This window comes from Protopterus annectens, chromosome 10.part0, assembly GCF_019279795.1.
Source record: "Protopterus annectens isolate FY-2018-M chromosome 10.part0, PAN1.0, whole genome shotgun sequence".
Lineage (NCBI taxonomy): Eukaryota > Metazoa > Chordata > Ceratodontiformes > Protopteridae > Protopterus > Protopterus annectens.
In genome coordinates, this window is record NC_056744.1 from 199,119,940 (window position 1) to 199,142,832 (window position 22,893).

The 22,893-nt window shown below is 36.8% G+C and overlaps 1 protein-coding gene across 1 annotated transcript in view; it reads right to left on the bottom strand.

Moving 5' to 3' along the window:
* LOC122814122 (vomeronasal type-2 receptor 26-like) overlaps positions 1 to 22,893 on the bottom strand; it is an 89,206-nt gene that overhangs the window by 26,554 nt on the left and 39,759 nt on the right. The window contains exons 2-3 of the mRNA XM_044086738.1: positions 14,253 to 14,480; positions 13,164 to 13,287 (exon numbers count right to left, since the gene is read on the bottom strand). Coding sequence (XP_043942673.1) covers positions 13,164 to 13,287; positions 14,253 to 14,480 — 352 coding nt within the window. The remainder of the gene's footprint in view (positions 1 to 13,163; positions 13,288 to 14,252; positions 14,481 to 22,893) is intronic.

Here is a 22,893-nt window from a genome sequence, read left to right on the forward strand (position 1 = left end):
TTTTACAGTTCAGTTATTTATACAATGTACATATGCAAATTCCATTTCATTGGGTGTTTGGGAATACATTCTGCTGGATTATTTCTTGACCTATGATACTGAACTGAAGGTTGGTGTTCATATAAAGTGTATGGGGAATAATGTTTGAGTTTTATTTTATTTTGTGCAGAAGTCAATCAGTATATATTAGCTAAGAAATTTTGTGGAAAAATGCTTATCTAAAAGGATGTGTATTACTGCTGTGGCTTAAATGGCATGACCATCTGATGGTATTATATAAGCAAAAGTTAATTTCTGATATAAATGAAAGGAATGGGGGTCAGGATTGGGGGTCAGTAATAAATCAAAAATTGAAAGGGATGCCCTTAAATGTCATAAATAGACCAGGATACTGTTTAAGGGAGAGAATGGGGGGAGTGAGTTTTCTTCTGGTAAGAAGAGGGACCAGTAATTGTTTTTGTTGTCACTATGACCATTCATTGTCAAGGGAAGCATAGGTGACTCAGAAGAGATTGCCCAAGAGCCTAAGTGGTCCATCTGCAATGATGTGTGATGGAGGATTATGGTGTACAGGAATGGATGCAGGAAATGGTGTGAAGGTGATATCACAGAATCTGTTACTAATAACCCTATTAAAAGGGGAAGGGTGACTGTAAGTTTTATGACAAAGAATATGGAGGTTGAGATGTTGCAAGAGTTTAAATTAATGGCAAGAAAACTAGGTAAATCCTGGAGAAAGGGTTATAAATGCCAGAGAAGTTCAAAGAAGTGGGTAGCTTGACAAAGAAAGGCCTAGGATGGGAATGGAAAGCATATTTGTGTGGGTAAGGGGGGATAGAGAGAAAGAGATGAGTGCTAGGGTGGTATGAGTGGGAAGGAGAGAGATAATGGTAATGTTGTATTATGGGCTTAATACAACTGGAGGCAGAATTTGGAAAGAAACAGGCAAAAGGAAAAGGAAATACAAAGTTAATGGTGCAAATGTTAATGGATGAAGGCAGTGAAGTCTGAACATGGAGGTTTGCTAATGCTAAGTGAGGGCATTAAAGAGGAACTCTGAGGCTTTTATAGCAAGGCTGTGTTTGAGCTGCCTTAGGGCAAGAGTTGTCTAGGCTCCATTAAACAATCACCCAATTTGCCAAATCATTTGCCATGGAGGAGTAAAACACTGACTACAACCCAAGTAACCTAGTTTGATTAGTAGCTTGGCTGACAGATGAAGATGGCACAGGGAGGAAAAGAATGAAGACAGTTATGCCTGTGTACTTTTCTTTGGGGAACAAGGGGAGCATATGTACTTGAACACATTCTCTGTGGTAGAATCCCTGGTAGATACAAGAGATCACATAGGCCTGCTTGCCTATGGGGGGAACAGTGTCAATTGATCATGTCACTTGGACGTGTGGTATGCACCCAACAGCCCATTGCACTCCAACCCCTTACATGTGAGCAAGAATGAGTTGGTGTTTGGGCTAAAAAAATAACCCAAACCACTTCTGATAGCTGTCTAAAATATCTCAGTGATAGCCCAGCTTGGCTGGTGGATTTTTACCCAGTGATGAGGGGAGAATGGGAAAACTCACTAAGAAAGTGGGTTTGATAGTTGGCAGATAGAGTGGACAAGTAACATATTTTTTATGTAATAAAGATGTCAAGATAGAGGCTAGCATAATGATGTAACTGAGGAATGTCAAGAGGCAGGTGTGAGATTCAAGCTTCTGTATTTACCTGTTTTCAGAATATTTCTTTTTGAATCAAAGCCATTTTTGTTGCAGAGTAGGCTAAGGAGGAAATACAAAAGTTTGTTCAAAAAATGAGCCATCAAGAAGAAAGGGACTGTGCTTCTCATTCTTCTGATAATAAAGCACATGGAGTGACTTTGCCAGTAAAACATTTTCCACTGTTCCAAATGAAAATGTTTGAGAAACAGAGAAAAGCACAGGAGATGACCAGAAGAATCGGTAGCACCTTGGGATTGACCAAAAATCTGCATTCGCCAGATGGAGATGAACAGGAAGAAGACCAGCAACACAAAATTAGTGAATAATTGTAAGACTGCAAAACTTCAGTCATATTTGTGAAATATGGCTGCATAAGAATAAGTAGAAAGACTGAACTTTTGTTGACTTTGTTAAACTTGTGGGGATCTGAAAAGCATTTGCCTCACTTCATGTAATTAATGTTTGGAAGGACACTGAGGGGAGGGGAAGAAGAAGGAAAAGGTAACTATAAGTAATACAAATTCTGTTCTTAACAGTATTTCTATAAAAATTTCACAAATTAAATTACATATTTTATAGTTATTTATTTTTCATTGTTCCTGTATATGATAGTTACTAAAGTAAACAGATGCCTTTTTCTTTTCTTTTCTTTTCTTTTCTTTAATTTCCTTTCTCTCTCGCTTCTTCCTCTTGTTCTTCTTTCTTCTTTTTTTGGTGTTAATAAATGTAGGTATTACAGTGCAAAAAGAGAAGGAAAGCTAGACAAAATATGTTTAAGTTAATAGAGTGTTATCTTGGGTCATTGAGGTTAAAGATGGGATGTAAAAGTATGCAAATCATAATACATGTAGAGTTGACATGTTTTTCTCTTACTTTTACATAGGTGAAAGACTCTTGGCTTAATCTAATAACAAATATTAAGTGGAAACAAGTAAATATGAGAACATTGAATGCAATGAAAAGTTTCCTTTATCAATAAATGTTCAGCTTGTCTTTCTGGCTGCAGCAGCGGACTATATTTTTCTTTTTCTCTCTTATGTTTCCATAGAGACAATCTGACAATAGAGCAATAAAAGAAAGAACACTGTAAGACTAAAACTTAATGATTTCTGAAAGCATGCAAGTTATTTTCATATCTGGCAGAATAAAGATAAAAAAGAACAGACACCAATTTGTGTAAGTAGACGCACAAGAAATAAATGTATCTTAGCACGGATAACCTGAATTTTAAGTTAATTAGGGACATTATTTACAGCTGACTTTTTGGCACAAATGCTGCTATTAGGAGGGTTAAAATCATTATTTGAAGATGTACATAGTTATGTGTGCTAGTATTAAATTAACAGGTTATGCGGGGTGTTCTTGTGAGTTTTTTTTGAGGGTTTTTATTAAAGCAAAATGTGACATAGGTTCCAGTCTTGATGATAAGAAAAAAAAATGTAAAAAAGGATTAACCTGCCAAAAATTAATGGATGCATCTATCAAAAAGCTGGAAATAGACATTTTAAAAAGCTGCCATATATACCATATGTAATAGATGGGAACAATGACTTCTTTCCATAATAGAGCACTTTCCATATTATCTTGGTATGTGAGTGGTCTCACAGATATAAACAAAAAGGAAAGAATACTTAATTATATTAAGAAATACATAGTGCAAATAGAAATGCTAAAGGAGACAAATTTGAAAAGAACTGTGCATGTGAAATTTATAAAGAAAGGATTTCAGGATGGATATTCTGCAGAATTTCAGGGACAAAGGAAAAGAAGAGTACTCGTATTGATAATTAGAGGAGCTCCAATTGTGATAGAAGAGGAAAATTGATAATAATGGCAGATTTGTGGTAGTAAGAGGCTACTGGCAAGTTATGAGGAGTAAGCTAACGTGTATTTATATTCCACCTATAACTGCTATTATAGATCTTAAAATTGGGAGAAATAATTGGCTTTCAGCAGGGAATATTACTTACAGGTGGGGACTGGAATTTCATTTGCAGCAATGAGGATGTATCTGAGGAGACTAGAAGGGAAAATGTAACAAAAAGAGGGTAAATTTATGATGAGATTTATGAAAATATTTGGTATGAAAGATGTGAATTCAATACTAGGAACTCAAAGAGAATTTGTGTATTACTCACCACTTACAATAACTGGGATAGACTAGACAAAGATTATATTTCACAGGAACATGTGCATTCAGTTGAGAAATTTGACACACATCCAATAACTATTTCAGATCATGGGCCAATAATTGCTAAGATAAAACTGCAGAAAAATGAAGTACAGAGCAGACACTGGCACTTCCCAGCTACCTGTTAAAAAGATAACTGGCATCTCACAGAACAAAAAGAGATACAATTGCAGAATGCTAAAGAGAAAATAAGGGGGTACCTGGATAATATGCATGAGTTTAGAAAGATTGTTGTTAATCAACTGTTTTTTGATAATAACTCTACGGCACAAAAATATTTGGCATAATGACTTAGAGAACAGAAAGCAGAAAGGGTTGTTGCCAAATTTAGAGACCCTATATCAAGAAAAATAATGACATTCTGTAGACGTTGTTGTTTGTCTTTTGGCTTTTTCCCAGTTAGGGGTCACCACAGCGGAACTCCGGTCCACTAATGATTGGCAGTAGATTTTCACGAACGCCGAGATGCCAGCTTGACATTCAACCTTCAACGAAGGCACGCCCATTTACGTATGTCTTTCAAACGCCCACCCAACCACAGGGAGGACATGCAGACTCCACACAGAAGGCACTCCCGCACTCCAGCCAAGAATCGAACGGGAGAACCTCTTGCTGTGAGGCAACAATGCTACCGATGCACCACTGCGGAAGTCTGTAGAGGTATTAGAGATATTTCAGACACTGTATAAAAGTTTGTATAAATCAGAGAACTGGGGAAATTAAGAAAAAGCACAGCTAAAAATATTATGGAAGACTGAATTATTCCACAGTTACAAGTAGATGAGGCTCAGCAATTAAGAGTTAAGATAAGAGGAGAAGAGAAAATGGTGATGCATAACCAATCTGCAAGAAAGTCTCCATGAATGGTTGATATTCTGGTGGAAGTTTAGAAGCTGTGGGGGCAGAAAGTCATAAACATCTGGAAAGTTTTGTTTAACAGTATTTTAAAATGAGGTAAAACACCAACATCCTGGAAATGGCTATAATACCTAAAGATGGAAAGATCCATCTCACCCAGCTTCATTTAGGACCAATCCAATTCTAAATCATAATTACAAAGTGCTTATGTCTATAATGGCTAAAGTAATGGCAAAGATGATATCGAAATTGATAGATATGGACCAATGTGTTTTGTAAAGGGAAAGTAAACATTTGATAACATTAATAGAACAATTATGATCCAGAGGGAAGCAGACTATAAGAAAATACCACTGTTATTGGTGGGTCATAATGCAGAGAAAGCATTTGTCAGAGTAAGCTGGGATTTTATGAGAAGAGCAATGAAAGCATTTGCATTTTTGATACAATAATAAGGTTAATTTGAAGGATACATGAGGGATATCAACTTAAGGAAGATAAAACAAAGGTTATAGCTATAAAATATATACCCACTCATGAACTGGTTCAGCAATACCTATATTTATGGAGACATAAAATAAAGCATTGAGGCTTAAAAATGATTTGGTTATGGCAGCTAATTATATGCGGTAAAAGTCTAAAGAACTATAATATAAAAACTAAGAAACTGGAAGCTCTTGCCTATCAATATGGATAGCAGGAATGCAAGCATTAAAATGTTATTAATCATTTTTATTTTATAGATAAGGCAGGCATATTTTTATCAACAAGATGAGAAGTTGTAGATATCAATTAATAGAGATACAAGGCTTTTATTTGGGAGGGGAAGAGAGCAAGTTTATAGTAGGATAAGTTGATCCTTCCAATAGAACAATGAGGTTTGGGATGATCTGATTTGAAAATACATTTTATAGATACACAGTTAAGGCTCTTATAACACAAGCAGAAAGCTCCAGTGGAAAGTGGAAAGGAATGATGATGATAAAGCAGGTGGGGGTAATTTGAAGAAATGAGTAAGGAATTGGATTTTGGACACAGATCCTTAAGGATAGTAACATCATTCATATAAAATATTATATTCATAAAGTAGTAGAAAGTATACTAAGACTTAAGCCAACACAGGAATAGAGAAATGAGATTCTTCCAAAAGAGATGACTGCAATTAAAGGTACAGAGAATAGGCACATGGGGCTGGAGAAAACTGGCAAAATAACTAAGGTACTGAGAACAAATAATTACAGAGGGAAAGGTAATAGAATGGGAAGAGGCCAATTTTGAGAGAAAAATTGCCATGGATTCAAAGGAAAATCATAAGGCCTTCTTCAGCTATGTTAGGAACCTGGGTGGAAACTCCCAGATATGCTCAGAATTAGTCCAAAATGATACAAAAATCACTGAACCCACAGACATTGCCAACATACTGGCAGACAGGTTCAGTGCAAACTTCACCCCCCTCTCCCTCCCTAAAGGAGAGATAACTATCCCAGCCGAGTGTAGCCTCCTGAACATCTCAAATGCGCAGGTGAAAGCTGCTCTCTCTAAAGCTAAAAACACAGCATCAATGGGACCGGATGGTGTCCCCGGCTGTGTGCTACACGAGCTAAATGAGGAATTAAACCCACACATAAGGCAGCTGTTTAATCTCAGCCTTACCACAGGATACGTGCCCAAGGAGTGGCGTACGGCAACTGTGGTCCCACTCCACAAAGGCGGTGCCTCTACGGACCCTGGTAATTACCGCCCCATAAGCTTAACAAGTCTAGTCTGCAAAGCTATGGAGAGGATCATAATGGAGCTCATAAACAAAGATATAGGGGACTTGCAGACATTGGACCCGACCCAGTTTGGCTTTGTCAAGGGAAGATCATGCCTTTTGAACTTGGTCGACTTCTTCGAAACAGTCACCAAGGCCATTGATGAGGGAAAGGCAGTCCATACAGCCTACCTTGACCTTGCAAAGGCTTTCGACACAATACCCCACTCGGGTATTGTAGAAAAACTTACCAGCTTAAATGTAAACCCATATGTCACAAGATGGGTTGCAAACTGGCTTAAGGACAGAACCCACAGGGTTAGAGTTGCTGGCGCTGTGTCAGACTCCAAGCCGGTCACAAGTGGTGTCCCACAGGGCTCAGTCCTTGGCCCCCTATTGTTTGGCATCTACTTCTCAGAAGTACAGGCCAACATGGGAGGACTTTGGCTGACAAAGTTTGCAGACGACTGCAAACTGGGCGCCATAGTGGAAAGTGTATCGGACATGGATATCCTTCAGAAGGGACTCACGGAAACAGATAGCTGGTGCCAGAGCCATGGCCTGAAGTTAAACGCCAAAAATGTATAGTCATACCCTTCGGGAAAAACAAGGTAACCCCAAGCTACCATATAGGTGGCAATCCACTAAGCACAGAAGAGGTTATCAGGGATCTGGGGACCCAGGTTGACAGTGGCCTTTCTTTTGACACTCACATTGCTAAAGTGGTTAGAAAGACCTTCTACATTGCCCACCTGATCATGAAGGGATTCACATCCAGATCTAGTGAGGTCATTGTTCCACTGTACTCTTCACTTATCAGACCAATGATCGAGTACAATGCCCCATTCGGGATGTATCTCACCCGACATCTGCAGCAATTGGAGAGACCCCAAAAGTTCCTCACCAAAAGGATAAAGGGACTCCAAAATCTGTCATATGCTGCCAGATTGAAGAAACTCCAGCTCTATTCAGTCGCATACCGTCTGCTCAGAGGTGACATGTGCCTGACATACAAGGCCATGTCCAACCCGGAATTAATGGACATGCTCCACCTCAAAAATCCAAATCCACCAAAACCACTAGAGCAAGCGACTTAAACCTTAGCACGGCTATAAATAGGACGTGCTGGAGGGATAGATTTATCACTCAGAGACTCCCTATGCTGTGGAATAAAATCCCGGTCCATGTGAGGCAGAGCACCTCGCTGACTCTGTTCAAGAGAAATCTAGACCTGTGGATGGGAGATCGTAGGTTTACCCCGGGAATCATATCTGTGTCACTGCTGGACAGAGGCACAACAAACTAATGGGCACAGTATTTTTTCATATAAGGGGTGGCGTAAGCCACAAAAATTTGGGCTAGGCTTATAAATGCCTTAGGGCAGATAGCCTAGTATAAACCTATGAACCTATGAACCTATAAGACATTTGGACTGCAAGTTAGTAATTGCCTTTCATATCAGCAATTGATTTCAGAGCAAGACAAAGAGAAAGGGATAGGTGAATCTTAAATGAAAAACCTGTACTAATTGAATTTCTAATTAAATCTAAAACAGAAACTGTTGTAAAGCTGTGCTAATTAGTAGGTAATATAAAATATTACATTGTAACTCCAGGAATCAATCAGACAAAGTCAGAAAAGATTGCAAAGAGAAACTAGATTTGCAAATCACAATGAAACAATGGCAAGACACATGTATGTCTTCCAAATATGCAAGAAAATCTAGAAGATTTTGAATTTTTGCCTGGAACCATTTGCATAGATACTTTTATACTCCAAGCAGTCTCCAAGTAATTTTTCCACAGGTAAATGACAAATGTTGGAGGTGTGATGAGGAAGAGAGAAGGGAGCATATGTTCTTGGAGTGTGGTGAGTTGGCAGACTTCAAAAATTCTCTACAGAGTGTTCTGTCAGGAATACTGGGCAAGCAAATGAGTCTAATTAAAGAAATGATTTTATGAGCTGGGATACAGGATCTGAATTTCCCTTGACATAGTAAGGCCTTGTTAAGTTTAATTCTGGTGGCTGCCAAAAATGCAATTACTAGAAAATAGAAATTAAAATCTAAACCGACTATATTTGAAGTAGTGAATATTGTAACAAAAGTAAAAGAACAGCAAGTGAGATCTCTAGAAAAGGGTAGGAGCAAATTATATAGAAAAAAGTTGAAATTGTGGGAACAATATGTGCAGAAAAAGGTTTTGGAGAAGGAATGATATTTAAGAGAAGTCAGGAATTGAATAATTAATATAACACTGCTTTGACCATATGATATATAACAATATATGCGATGTATAACGTTTGTAAGTGTAAACTTATTGATATGGTTTGATTACTTTTATATAAATGTAGGCTTTCTTATGTCATAAATGATAACTCAATAAAGATCTTAAAAAAAGAATATGTTTAAAGTAACACTAATAAAATATGCATAAATAAAAATGTTTAAAAAAATTTCTTGCGATTAAATACATTCAGGCATTTCAACTGTTGGGTTTTAAATTTTAAAATACTTTCACATGATATAGATTCATTCAACCATGGAGGTACATCAGTTATTAATCTCAATTGCGAGCACACTTCTAGCACTTCAATACATTCTTTCCAGGGACCACCCCTTGGATTTTTTATGATTCTTTCCAGCACCATAAATTGAAAGCTGTGACTAACATTATTATCCACATGTTTTGCCAGGTCATTATTAACATTTTTTTCTTGTCATATCATATCTGTACATAAATACACTCACAGAATCTTCCTTCCAACTTAACAAAATAAAATGATTGACAAAGCTGTCAACAACAAAGAGGTTCACACCTTACAAAATAATGGGAGATTGTTTTTATCACCACCATTTATAAGTTTGCTGCCATTTTTCTTTTCAACCGAGGGTTTAACTTTGTTACTCTCCATTAACTCCTGAACATCCATCCTTGTCCTAACAGTAAATTTTGTTTATTCACCAATTTTATTGCATAAGCTTCCAGTGAGAGATGAACCTGTAACTACAGCTTTTTTGTTTTTGAATTATATACATACCCTTGGGATCATTTATTGATTATTGAGGAGTGTCAAAGAGGTTGAATCTGGAAAGAAGCACTGGCCAGGGATGCTCTTTGTCCCCTTCTTATTCTATTGGCAATGGAGAAGCAGCTGAAAATCTTCAGCAGTTTTAAGGAGGAGAACAGAGGCTTAGCTGAGTAATCTTATTTGCAAATGATTGCATTTTGCTATTAAGAAATATGGGTTGTTGCTATTTGGAGTAATGGAGATTTTGAATGCTTTCAAGAGGAATCTGATTTTATGATGTCATCCAGATACATCTGTAATCTTTAAGCCTGGAAAAGAAGATGGTAGCATTAGCCATGTAAGAGTGTCAGAGGCATAGATAAATGTTTTGATGATGAAGTCTATTCAAGCATGGAGGACATTATAGACAAAAAACTGGACAAAGATGGAAAAGAAAGTGGGGAGTTTTCCAGATAAATTGTCGAGTAGAATTGAATCATTGCATGGGAGACTAGCTGGTAAGGGTCACTAATGATAAAGCCATTTAAGATATAGCTGCCATGACTCATCAGCTACAGGATAACTGGATGAATGTTTTGCAACGTTAATGTGATCAATTTGTCTGGAAGGGGAAAAAAGAGGTAAAATGGTAAAAAATGCTAAGGGCCAGTAGATATTGGGGGTGAATTATGTGCAGCTTCCATACCTGTATCACAGCAATTAATATGGTGCAGCAATTGAAAGAAAAAGTTAATGTGGCATTGAGATGGTTATAGTTGGAAGAAAAGTGAAAGAGAGTAGAGACCGAGTGGTGTAGGCAGCCAAAGTTGGACACGAACAAGGATACTTGAAAGTGGCTAAGGACAGCAGTTTGACTATTATTGAAGTTTACTACAGTCAGGATGTTGATACTTGAACACAACCCAAAGGTAAGAGCATGGCAGATGAAGGAGTGGGAGACAAGGAGTTAAGAAAAGTAGGAGATTAATGAGGGGAAAGGACTAGAAGCAATTTTAGAAATGTAGGGAAACTAAGGATTGGTATAGATTGACAGAGGAGACTTTTTTATTGCAGCATACAGTTAGGAAAGAGTATGAAAGAACATGAAAAGTCTAAACATCAAGGCAGATGTAAGATAAAGGAAATTACAGAAAAGACAGGCTGGATGAAAGTAGTAAGAGTATAACAGGTTTCATTTACATGAATTTAGGTGAGGCAAAAGGGAAATCAGCATGGAGGTTGCATAATGGGTGGATTAAAGATAGCCCAATTTGCAAAATAAAAGATCAGATATGGTTAGAGATATGACTCATTGTGAAGCAAATTGATGTAATTGGCCAAACTTGTGGCATGCAACTTAGAATGCTGCATATGTGGCACAAAACTGTAGAAACTTTAAGAGGAAGAGTTGTGAAACTAAGCAATGTGGAGCAAGGTTAGCCAGATAACCACTATATTTGACAGTTACATGATGGAATGAGTATGCCTTGTCAGAAAATGATTAATATATTATAGCAATAACCCATTTCTGGGAGTGGGTAATGCTGGATTTACCCACGGCTGGTGTGGCACACCCAGCTGTGGGTTATTGCTATTATACAATGATATTATTTAAGCAAAATGTCACTTCCTTTTCTTAAATAATGTCCTTGTATAATGGTGCTGTGGTGGTCTTTCATGTTTTCCCTGGTATCACGGGGCTTTCCTGATGTACTGTGTATGCATATGGGACTTACACTCCCATGCTTACATAGTATATCAGTGCTATGTAAAGAAAGCAATGGAAAAGGAATATCTCTGTTGCTTTTTGTGTTTTGTTTTTTAATTAAGGAAATGAAACCCATAGATTTCAAATGAACAGGAGAGATGGAAGGGGGAATATAAGGATAATCAGGTATGTTTGTCTAGTTTTGTATAACATACCTGATTATCTTTGTATTTGTCTCTCTCCTGTCTCTCTCATTTGTTTGAAGTCTTTTGTTTGTGCAAGTTTTTTTTTTTTTAATGAAACAACAGTAAAATTTTTGTATCATTTATTAATGGAAAAAGTCCAAGCAACCGGACTTTTTCCATTGGTATATGCTCAGTTTACAAGTGGCATGCTGGTTGGGCTGACCAATCAGCGTGCTTGTTTTCCAATGTTAATGGCCAGTCGTTGCATAATAAATGATTAATATATGGATAAAGAATCACTGTTCTTTTCATTTGTTTGGGAATGATGGGAAAAAGCAGAACAGATGGAAGACAGACATGAAATCTGTTTCTCTGCAGGTTGGATTAAGAAAATGATAACTCAGAACTGAAAGGCAACAGAAATTCAAGGGATACAAAGAAGTAAGTTTGGAGAGTGATAAAAAGACGTAAGTGGATTACGGTATAATAAACATTTAAGGCATCTGGGAACAAGACGGAGTTTGGCGCAACAGGGCTTTCGGGAAGATGTGGCAGATGAGAATATTGGGGAACTGCTGTGGTGTTAAAATGTAGATGAGATAACATAGAAAAGATTCAAGATATCTGTGAGTGGGATATAATCTTTTGTAAAGTCAGTGAGGAAGCAAAATGGGATAATATTTTAGTCAAATGTAGCCTTAACTACCCAGATAATTTTATAAATGGATCTGACTTAAATGTTTGGTTTGAAGGTAGGAGATGATGTACCCCGACAGGAGCAATGCACTGATAACCAATAATGATACATACTAGCTCGAATGCTGGCAGTTGTTTAGAAGAGCTCAAGAATATAAGCAAGTGTAAAATGGTGAGGAATATGATATCCTTTACACTGCCCTGGGGATATGATATCTAGACGAGCCTTATAATTTTGTGCAGACTATGTAATAGCTAGCACTGTTATTTTGTAATAACTGTCTTTAAGGCTGTTGTGTTTTGGATGTTTACTGTTTACTTCCTTGAAGATGATTTAGAAAAAAAGAGTTCTTACTTATCTGGTTGATTTAGAAAAAAAGAGTTCTTACTTACCTGATACTTACAGTTGCAGAATGTTAACAGATCAAGAGTTCCTTCTGAAAAAGATAGGGTATATCTGAAAAAGCGCAATGCCCACAGTGAACCAGATTTGTAGATGTAAATGCTAGAATGAGTTGTAAGGCTGTTGTGACTGTTCTCATTACCAGATAAGAGAAAGCAAAGTAAAGCACTAGATTTTAAAATGGTTTTCAGAAGCTTTATGTTAGAGCCAATGCAGCAAGGAAGTGGAGATAGGAATAAAAGATGAGAGCTGAAACTGAATATAAAATTCAAATTTTACATAAACTAATTATGACCTATGAAATGACCTACAGAGGGAGAGGCGGTGGCTGCCAGTGTAAACAGCAACTTCAGAAAAATAGCTTCTTACAAAATCAGAGTACATCCAGGTTGCATTAGGTGCCTAATTAGGTGCCTAAAAGAAAGATATATGTAGGGAAAACATAAAAGAGAGAGAGGTTTAAACAAAGTATTTAAAAGGACTGGCACATCCATGAATAAGACAAATCATAACTCCCTTGCACGGTGTTTTTTTTGTTTTTTTGTTTCGTTTTGTTATTTATATTCCTTTTCAGGTAGGATATATCTTTCAGCTGTTCCCATTATATGTATAAGCTAGGCAGTATTTTGCAATGCTCACCTGTTTGGTTTGATATTTTCCCCTCAGAACATAGTATGCAGTCAAAGCAGCATATGGGCTGCCTCTTAACAGTCGCTTTCCTGTATCCTGTACCACAACTTTCACTGCACACAGCATGTGGGACCTAGAGACAAAAAGGCATAGGAATGAAGGTAAATTGTTTCAGCATGTACATCTTGATAGTGAGTAAGATTTACACAGTTTATGTTACTCATGGCTCAGAGGTTCTGATACACATCACTTAAGTGCTACCCAAGAACATGCAATTCTGTTCCCCTCAAAAACATCTTCAGCTTTGTAGCCAAGTCTGGGCAGTTTATTTAAAAAGGAGCATATCTGCTGTTAATTTCAACACCAAATCTGACAACAGCTGGCATATTAGAGGAACAGTATACTATCCATAGAGACTAGATTAACTAGCAGTTATAGTCTACTGACAGGCAATATATAAATGTTATCAAATACAATAACAGGTGTAGTTCACCACAAGGATGGTAGATAAAGCAACTCTTGTGTACCACTTCAGATAATACGCTGCATTTCATTAATTACACTTTTGTTGACTTGGTGAAATGACTAAGGAAAGGTACCACCAGGAACATTGGAAAAAATGATTTCTACAGAATCACAGAAGAAGGCAAATACCGGCTGATGGAATCAAACCCAGGATCACAGGAGACAGATCAGTGACAACTCACAGACTTAAGCCTCTGTGATTAAGAATAAGAAATCTGTAGTCTTTCACTGAAGTTCACTACATATCTGACCAAGGAAATGAGGACAGACCTGTGCCATCATCCTTTGAAGAATAACTTTCAGGAGTACTCCACAAGAGCGATATAGGTCAGCATAAGTACAGTCAGCTGCGAGGGTGGGAGATCAGTACATTATTGGCCACTTAATCATTCTAAAAGCTTCTAAAAGTACATTTCATTAAATTAAAAATATTATCAGACACCAGCAGTTTAGTCATCCCTGATGTGTTTAATGCCTTCACACATATATATGTAGATAGATATACAAATATAAAATACAGCAATAAACAAAAAGCATAGAAAGTGTCATACCGTTACAGTCAGTGACACTGACCTCTATAGCACCAGCAGTCCATAAAATGGCTGTTGTATCTATTTGAATCTGCTGTTCGTCTGGGGCCCAGGATCTGAAGATGCCTACTTTTGCAATCCGACTTGTTCCATTCAAGAAAAACTGAAAGTTCTGAATGTCAAGCTGATTTGGCATGTCACCATTTATATCAAAATATACCTCTTGGCCTGCTGGATTCATAAAATGGGCAGTCTTTATAACATTAAGAAGCTAAAGAAATACAAAAATGTGCAGAAATATTTGATGAGATTGCAGAAAAGAAACTATAGCTGATTTCATCTAATAAAAAATTCAGTAAGCATAAGCTATACACCTTAACAGCTGAGATATACCTTATTACTATTCTATCAGTTTCTCAGTAGCCTAAACATTGTCTGGCATATGGTATGAGATTGGGTCTACAAGACTATCTTTCCTCTTTTGTGTTCAGCAGTGATTAATCAATGATGTTCATACAGGTGAGTGGCACTGAGGATCAGATTTTCTGTGTGTGTGTGTGTGTGTGTGTGTGTGTGTGTGTGTGTGTGTGCGTGTGTGCGTGTGTGTGTGTGTGTGTGTGTGTATATGCATTTGCATTGCTACATTATGGATCTCATGGGCCTGGAGTTGAATTATGATGGAACTATTTATTTGGTGAGTCAAAGCACAATATTTCATGCAAACTGGGAGAATAAGGATCAGGGCCTATATCAGACATATGAGCTTATAGCTGCAGCTCCATCAGCCTCTCCTTGTTAATCCAACCATGTGTGTGTGTGTGTGTGTGTGTGTGTGTGTGTGTGTGTGTGTGTGTGTGTGTGTGTGTGTGTATACTTCTTTTTTTTTTGTCTTTCTGTTTGGGAAGGATAGTCCCCTTGCCTTCATATAAAGGGCTTTGCTTCTTTTACTTCCAAACCAAATATAATCATATCTAAGGTTGCTGTACCTCAGAGCAAAGGCAAATCTCACCACAGTGACCTCATTCTAGCAATGCATTCTTCAGTCAGTTACACATATATGAACATTTGGCTGTTGTGACTCCAAATGGTACCATAACCTAAAGATGTCCAGCAACACCTGAAGTGCAGAAGTTTCAGCATATCATTAAGTGTAGAAAAATTATCTGATTTGGGGATTAATACATTGTAACTGCTAAATAATCATATCTACAGAAACAGTGTTATAATACAGTTTGCATTAAGTACACTGTCTAAAGGAAACAAACTATGATAATAGTGCAGTTTGCAAGAGGGAACAAATTATTTACAAAAACATATGCAGGTGTAAGTAACAGACTGAAGGTATTGATGTAAACTAGAGCAGCTTGAAGATAAAACTAGAATACAAAATGAAAATTCAATGGAATTTTAGTGTTGTCTTGCATATATATGCATGTGTTAGGTGTGTATATACCTGCATATGTGTAAGTGTATATATATCTAGATATGTGAGTTTATAATGACTAATCACTGGTGAGTTTGATCAAAACACAAAATGTCAAACAAACTCACCAGTAATTACCATTAAGTTCCACTAAAATCATCACAAAAAACTAATTGCAAGTGTAAATCAATAAGTTACATTTCCGAATACAAAAAGTAAAACAAATAAAGTAGCTTTTTACATCGGGAGCTCTACCCTCACACCCCCAAAAATTAAATATAGTAACTCCAGGATTGCACATAATGGTCGATATAATGAACTTCAGCTATTAAGTAATTCAACATACTGTACTAGCGATAGAAAACACTGCATTTTCAACAATGGTAGAACACTACTGTTTCACTGTGCAATAAAATGTATGCAGCATTAACACATATTGAAGTTTCAAAACTTTGAACTGCAAATGGCTGAGACCATAAGTTGAAGTTTTGAAACTTTGAACATTTTGAATGGAGATTGCTGTACAGTGCGAAATGGGAACTCACTGTAGTACAATTTCATTGTTGGTATATTTATTTAGCAGTGGGTGTGGGGAGTGCAAGGGGGCTTGTCCCCATGCAAAAATGTAAAGAAAAACATTTTTCGTGTTTATTTATTTTTTTATTACAATTTTGAAATTTCAAAACTTCTGTCTTATGGTCTCGACCATTTGCAGTTCAGAACTTTGAAGTTGTAAAGTAGATCCATATGTATATATATATATATGTGTATATATATATATATATATATATATATATATATATATATATAATCTTCCTCCCTTACTCCCGTGTTTTTTTTTTTTTCCTTTCTTTTCTTTTCTTTATCTATTGATATTAATTGCCTATTTATCCAACAACTAAAGGACATAAGAAAGGCAACATTAACAACAGATAGTCCCAAGCAGGATTATATTTCATGGATCAATTTCGCAAATAAAGGACTGACAGATGTAGTATTGTCTGGTACTAATAAAAACTGTAAGGGTAAAATTACAAATTATGGCTAACAATAAATAAAATGAATACATTAATAGAAATTCTTTAAATATATATTTGTTCACTTTTCTATACATATAGAATTGAAAAGTCAGGCAATATCTACATTGTCACCTCTCCCCACCCACATCTCTCTTTCCTTTCTGTATCTTTTTCTCCCTCTCGCAGTTGATTTCTTTCTGATACCATAGTACATTTTTCTCAGGATCCTTTACTTTAATACATTTAAATGCAATATTGAACATACAAGTAACAAGTAGTAGCACAACGTTGCGAGTCCACAGATACGATTTATTAATACAAAATACACAAATAGTTAAGCGCTTTCATCAAACAGTATGACTTCGTCAGAACAATTAAAATATGAACTTTCAGGCTTAAATAACCCACAGTTTGAATTCATTGGTCTAGAAATTAACAAATCATATTTCAAACATGCCAAATCTCATGAATAATGAAACAAATAAATAAGTCCAGCATTAAACATGTGTACCATTACAATATACATATAAAAATATCACGTTTTTATATAAAAATTATAATGCAAAAATGCAGAAGTATGAACTGCTGACATTTTAAAAAAAAGACTTTCTTGCATATTAAAAATTACTTCACTGACTAAACAGCCAGTGTATTATATTGAATCAGCCTTCTCCTTCAAAACAGGCATAATTGAAAGGTATTCATTAATGCCCGGGGGTTGGTCAGCAGCTAGTCGGAGTTGCCACATCAATTCCTTCTTATGCAACCTATTTTGCCAATCACCCCCCCTCACATCTACTGTTGATTTCTTTCTGATACAATAGTACGTTTTTCCCAGGATCCTTTACTTTAATACATTTAAATGCGATATTGAACATACAACTTATATATATTCAAGAAACAATTATATTATGAGCAATACCAATATTACTCTATTTGTAATAAAGAAATCAGTCTCTAATTATATTGTAATTCTGATTTGGTTCTTTTTTCATTACTTTCCTTTATTGTTTCGCCAACAGTAGTGGAGTTAGTTTATATTTGTTAATGCGGAGTAGTTCGTTAGAACCTGTAGTATAGTTAGGTATTCCTAATTAAAGAAGGAGATAAATAACTCCATGATGGTTACACTGATTAGTTTGCAATATGTAACTTCATTACAGTTTTTTTCATGCTCTCCATTATACCTATTAAAAGATTAGATATGAGGGAAAATGATACGATTATTATGAATGAGACATAAATATGATATAAATGTAAAATAAGTAACATGGTACAAGAATTGAATATAATGTCTATGAATATTCATGGATTAAATAGTGGCTTGAAAAGATGTGGTCTACTTTAATGTTTACAATCAAATAAAACAAAAATTACTTTTATCCAAGAATCCAATATATGTAAATAAAAAGTGATATTTAACTGTTGTCCCTATGAAAGCTCAGCTTTGTCTCTCAACAAACAAAAGAGAAGAAAAATAATAATTATATAGAGTGAAGTTATTATGCTTAAAATAAAATGCAAATATAACAATGAGGATATTCTTTCTATGGCAGTGAAAGAGTTTCAGAACAGGAAGGGTTACACTAGCCAATATGTATTGCAAACCAGGTTTAAGAGCCAAACACACTAAGAAATATCCTGAAATGAAAGAAAGTTTAATATTAAAGTACGACTTAAACTGCACATTTTTAGCATCTATATGTAATTGTTATAAAGTATGTCATGAGTACAGTACATTATTAGAAAAGAAAAAATAACTAACAACATGTCCATTATTTTCATTCATATACAAGTGTTTTCTTTTTAACAATTTTCATTCACTGCAGCATTGCATAAATAGTTTATTACCGTCCTTCCCTTAAACCTTGGTCTTCTTACTAAGTATTAGTTTGTATGTATTGCCACAAATTGCATTTATTTCTATGTAATTTGCCCCTACCCTCTTCTGAAGATTATTTCTACACTTCTTTTACCTCTTGTACAGTATTCAATAGTTGTAACATTTGCTTAGATTTTGATTTCCATTTTCTAGTAATTGCTTTGTTGGCAGCCAGTGATATTAAACTCAGTAAGACCTTGCTAGGTCTAGGTAATTCAGATCCTATATCTCAACTCAAAAGAATTCTTCCTTAGTTTCAACATTTCTATTTCTCAACATTTCTGGCAAAGTACTTTGAAGGGAGTTTTTAAAATCTGCCAACTCATTACATACTCAGAAGAACATGTACCCAATTACCTCTGCTTTTACCATCATACCTCCAGCATTTGCTACAACCAGAGAAAAGATATATGAAGTCTTGGGGTATAAAAATACCTATGGAAATAGTTACATACCAAAATTCTACACCTCATCGACTTTGTTGAGTATGTGAGAGCTATACAGACGTTCCTTTGTAAATTGCTTTCCTGTTATCTGTTCTCAGTTTTTTCTAACCTCCTTTGATTTATTGCTGCAGTTGTCATGCAGTCTTATATGCCCTAGTAATTATGCCTTTTAAACAGTAGCTTCAGTTCTAGATACAATTAAAAACTCTACCAGAGCTGGTCTTTCATAAAGCACATTAACTTCCTTTTCTCTTTGCCTCAGCTCTTTCAGTCATTGGTAGGGAATGCTGTCTAAAACCTGCATTGCAAACTTTTGTTTAACCTCATCCCACTCTATTACCATTCTCTCCCTATATTTGCTCACGAACCTTGGTCCCTTTGCTTATTCCAGCTCTCTCTTGTCTATTTTCTATACCCCTTCTTGCAGTCATCACTACTGATAAAATTTCCTTTCAACATTCTTGTGTTGGATTAGCTCTTATAATACTTTATGCTGCTTTATAAATATACTGTAACATTATATCTGGATGCTGTTATTCACCTTAATGACCTACTTACAAGATTCTACTCTTTTCTTATTTCTTGAATTTTCCCCATTTCATCATCACCACTTTCCATTTTAATTGACAACCTTCTGCTTGTGTTATCTATCTATCTATATATATATATATATATATATATATATATATATATATATATATATATATATATATATATATATAGGTTCATAGGTTCATAGGTTGGTACTAGGCTATCAGCCCTAGGGCCTATACAAGCCTAGCCATAACAATTCCCTGGCTATTTCTTCCCACACTATTTACTTCCCTGGACCCCTGTCTAGCAGGGCGACTGACGTGATCCCCGGGGTGAATTTCCTTTCTCCCATCCAGTTGTCAAGGTTCCTTTTGAAGAGGACCAAAGAGGCACTCTGCTTGACATTTATGGGCAATCCATTCCAGAGTCTGGGGAGTCTCTGGGTCAGGAACCTATCCCTCCAGCATGTTTTGTTTATTGTGATGACAAGGCTTAGATCCGTAGAGCGTGTGGCTCTGAGGGATTGGGATTTCTTTAAGTGTAGCATGTCCAACAGCTCTGGGTTTGACATGGCCTTGTATGTTAAGGAAAGATCGCCTCTGAGTAGACGATATGTGACAGAGTATAGCTGGAGTTTTTTAAGGCAGTCAGTGTAGGGCATCCGCTTTAGGCCTGTGATTCTTTTAGTGAGGTATTTCTGTGGCCTTTCCAGTTGTTGCAGATGTCTTGAGAGGTACATACCAAACAGGGCATTGTATTCTATAATAGGTCTAATGAGGGATGAGTACAGTGGGACAATGACCTCCTTTTTTCTTGAAGAAAAGCCCTTAGTGATGAGGTGTGCCACATAGAAGGATTTCCTGACTGTGGTGGTGATGTGGTTATCGAAGGTGAGACCACTGTCCACCTGTGTCCCTAAGTCTCTTATCAAGCTTTCGGTGTTTATTGTACTGCCACCTATATGGTAATTCACGTATACATGTTTTTTCCCAAAGGGGATAACTATACATTTCTTGGCACTGAGCTTGAGCCCATGGCTCTGGCACCAAGCATCTGTTTCTGTAAGGCCCTTTTGTAGAGTATCCACATCATTTGGGGATTCAATAATGGCTCCCAGTTTGCAGTCATCTGCAAACTTTGTTATTTATTTATTTTTATTTATTTTACATTTGTTGACCGGGCTAGTCTAACTGGAGATATTTCCATTTTCAGTAGAGGCCCGGGGAGAAAAGCTCCACAGAGAATACACTTAAGGCAAGCATACTAGAGTTTAAGAAAAGTTTTAAGAGACAGAAACTAACAACTCTACAGTTACTCATTATTACTAGTGAGCTTAATACTGACTCACATAGTGACAGTAACAAAAAAAAATACTTAAATGAATTATACTATACTAAGACTGATAAAGATAACTAAAAAAAATAAATAAATACTACTTCACACAGTTAAACTCAATGACATCATATTAAGTTATAAAGTACTTTGAGAGATAATAATAGGAAAGTAAGTGTGAGAAAGAGAGCTAAGAATATGAGTAATAAGAAGAGGCAGGTTGAAGGAAGGACAGCAAGCAAGCAAAGAGAGCTAGAAGCCAGTCTATAAGCAAGGAATAATAGGAAAACAAGTGGCAGAAGAGGAGGAAAGCCAGTTGGATCGTAGAAAAGTTTAACATAGGAGACAGTAATGAAGTAGAGTCTGAGTAGTGAAGGATTAATCAGGTTTACTACATGTGCACAGCCAGTGGTTTTGGAAGTGAAGTTTGATGTTTAGTTTGAAAAGAGGTAATGATGCAATGGTTGTTATGTTACTAGGAAGTTGGTTCCATTTTCTACCTACTGAATTTGTGAAAAGGGAGTTGCCAGCGGTGTTATTAGATTTTGTGGAATTAGCCAATAGTTTGCTGGAGGAGCGGAGAGAGCTAAGATTATTGTAGGGGATAATGAGTTGAGAGAGTATAGGGGTGTTTGTTGGATGGTACAGAATTTTATGGGCAATAGTGAGTTGTTGGGTTGCAAGATAGTTTTGGAATTCTGGCCAGCCTAGTAGTTTCAGGTTGAGACAGTGGTGTGTTCTGTAGGGGTTACCTGTAGCGAGCAATGTTATTATAGCTGGTAGAAAGTTTGGTAAGGATGTTTTTATTGAGGTTGGTGAAAATGGGACAAGCATAGAGAAGAGAGGAAAGAAGATGGGAGTGAGCGATCCTAGTCCTAGAGGAGGGGGTTAGGAAAGGTCTAATCCGATATAGAGATCCTATTTTCCTATTGACAAGTTTAATGGTGTTGTTAATGTGTTGGTTGAAAGAGAGATTATTATCAATTGTAATACCTAACAGTTTAGTAGTAGAGTCAGGAGAGATGATAGTTGTATTGTTAGAAGAGATAGTGAAGTTTAAAGGGGTTATCCAGAGTCCCTTAGTGTTGCCAAACAAGAGCGGTCCCAGGACTGAACCCTGAGGTACTCCACTTGTCACTTGTCTGGAGCTGGATTTGGAGTCGGCTACTTTTACAGTGTGGGTTCTATCAGTAAGCCAGTTAGCAACCCATTGGGTGACGTAGGGACTAATGCCCATCTTAGTAAATTTATCTATGATTCCAGAGTGGGGGATGGTGTCAAAGGCCTTGGCAAGGTCTAGATAGGCTGTGTGGACCACCTTACCCGTGTCCATGGCTCTGGAGACTGATTCGAAGAAGTCAATCAAGTTCAGGAGACAAGATCGGCCCTTCACGAACCCAAACTGGGTGGGATCCAGTGTTTGAAGGTTGCCAATGTCTTTGTTTATAAGTTCCATGATAATACGCTCCATGGCCTTGCAGATAAGGCTTGTCAGACTGATGGGATGGTAGTTTCCAGGATCCAAGGTGGATCCCCCCTTGTGGAGTGGGATAACTGTATCTGTGCACCACTCAGTGGGCACGAAACCTGAGGTGAGGTGAGGCTATGATTAAACATGACACTTAGGTGAGGTGCCAGTTCATATTGTAGTTCATGTAGTACACAGCCCAGGATGTCATCTGGTCCCATGGATGCTGTATTCTTAGCTTTGGAGAGTGCGTTTTTTACCTGTGTGGCCGTTATTACCGGAATTTAGCAATCTTCCGGTATTGAGATGGGCCATTTAGGGGGTGAGAGGGGGGTGAAGTTGGCACTGACTCGATCTGCCAGGATATTGGCAATATCCTTGGAATCAGTATATTTAATGCCATTCTGTTTTAGCTCAGAGCAGATCTGAGCATTGCCATTTAGATTCTTGACATAGTTATAGAATGCCTTGTTGTTGTCTTTGGAATCTTTGGCAATTTTATTTTTGTAACTAGCTTTGGAGGATTTTATGAGGGATCTCAGTTTCTTACTGAGGCTGGTAAGGAAGTTTTTTGCATCCT